Source organism: Capsicum annuum, unplaced genomic scaffold (genome assembly GCF_002878395.1).
Source record: "Capsicum annuum cultivar UCD-10X-F1 unplaced genomic scaffold, UCD10Xv1.1 ctg64321, whole genome shotgun sequence".
In the NCBI taxonomy this organism is placed as follows: Eukaryota; Viridiplantae; Streptophyta; class Magnoliopsida; order Solanales; family Solanaceae; genus Capsicum; species Capsicum annuum.
In genome coordinates this window covers 1-1,085 of record NW_025873459.1, presented here as the reverse complement: position 1 = coordinate 1,085, position 1,085 = coordinate 1, and the positions used below count along the sequence as shown (strand labels likewise).

Genomic DNA, 1,085 nt, shown 5'->3' with positions numbered 1-1,085 from the left:
TTTAATAATATAGACTCTACAAGAATATAGATTGTATTACATACAGTGCGACTAACACTAAAATGCAGGTTTCAGGAAACGAATACCTGTCCTCTCGTTGGCTCCTGACCATTCCAAAATGTATACGTCTCAATGACATCTGCACCGCCTTCTTTGCTCCTGGCTATTAATTTAGGCCACATCTGGAACATGTAACATGTACAAGGCTTATATAAACTCAGATAGTTCATACCCTATGTTCTTCAATAGACCATGCACAAAAAAAGATAGATAAGTTCGGGTAACATATATAACATCGACATTCATATTCTCATTTCAAACGTTTATGGAACATCAAACTGAGGGTTAAGTTTTTTAAATTACATGAAAGAACTGTTCCAACAAATGCAGTAACTATAACAAGATCATATTTTTATTTGATGGTCATCGAGATTTTAAAATGATTTAAGGACCTGAAATTCAGATGTAATTTCACTGATCGAAAAGAAACAGTTTTCTGAATCAAGACATTGCAAAACTAATGTTTCCCTTGAAACTGCTTCACAGCAAAATATTGTGATTAAAAATATGTTCTTTATCTTTTTTTTTCCTACTTAATTCACCATTAATCCAGAACAATCCACATAACAGATACCCTTTGGCCTTTGCTTGATCTTTTTCCCAATTCCGTGGAATTCTAATTTGTCACTCTGATACAATATACTCCCGCCAAAGGTTTTTCCTTTGTATATTAATCCGATGAAAAAATACATCTTAAAATATTAATCAAAGTTCATACAGTTTGACTCTAGAGCGAAATATGACTGATAAAAGTGAACTTATGCATCAAAATTCTGTCTTTTCTTATATTTTATGCGCGATCAAACATCAGTAAATTAACAGGGAAATATTTTTTTAACAAAATTCAGTCATTGAACAATGAAATGAACATGTTTTTACGAATTACATGGACTACAATTAGCACAACTGAAAGCTCCATTGTTAACCTCAGAAATAGTGCGAAGGTAGTGAATTAGATACTATGTTGAAGACCACAAGATATTAAGAATAAACATCTAATATATACTCCCCCTTCACTTTTAGCC

At 32.3% G+C, this 1,085-nt stretch overlaps 1 protein-coding gene across 1 annotated transcript in view; it reads right to left on the bottom strand.

Moving 5' to 3' along the window:
• LOC124893723 (beta-galactosidase 9-like) overlaps positions 1–752 on the bottom strand; it is a gene marked incomplete at its 3' end in the record, with an annotated part of 28,352 nt that extends 27,600 nt beyond the window's left edge. The window contains exons 1-3 of the mRNA XM_047404609.1: positions 635–752; positions 453–535; positions 87–182 (exon numbers count right to left, since the gene is read on the bottom strand). Coding sequence (XP_047260565.1) covers positions 87–182; positions 453–535; positions 635–752 — 297 coding nt within the window. The remainder of the gene's footprint in view (positions 1–86; positions 183–452; positions 536–634) is intronic.
• Positions 753–1,085: the final 333 nt, after the last annotated feature.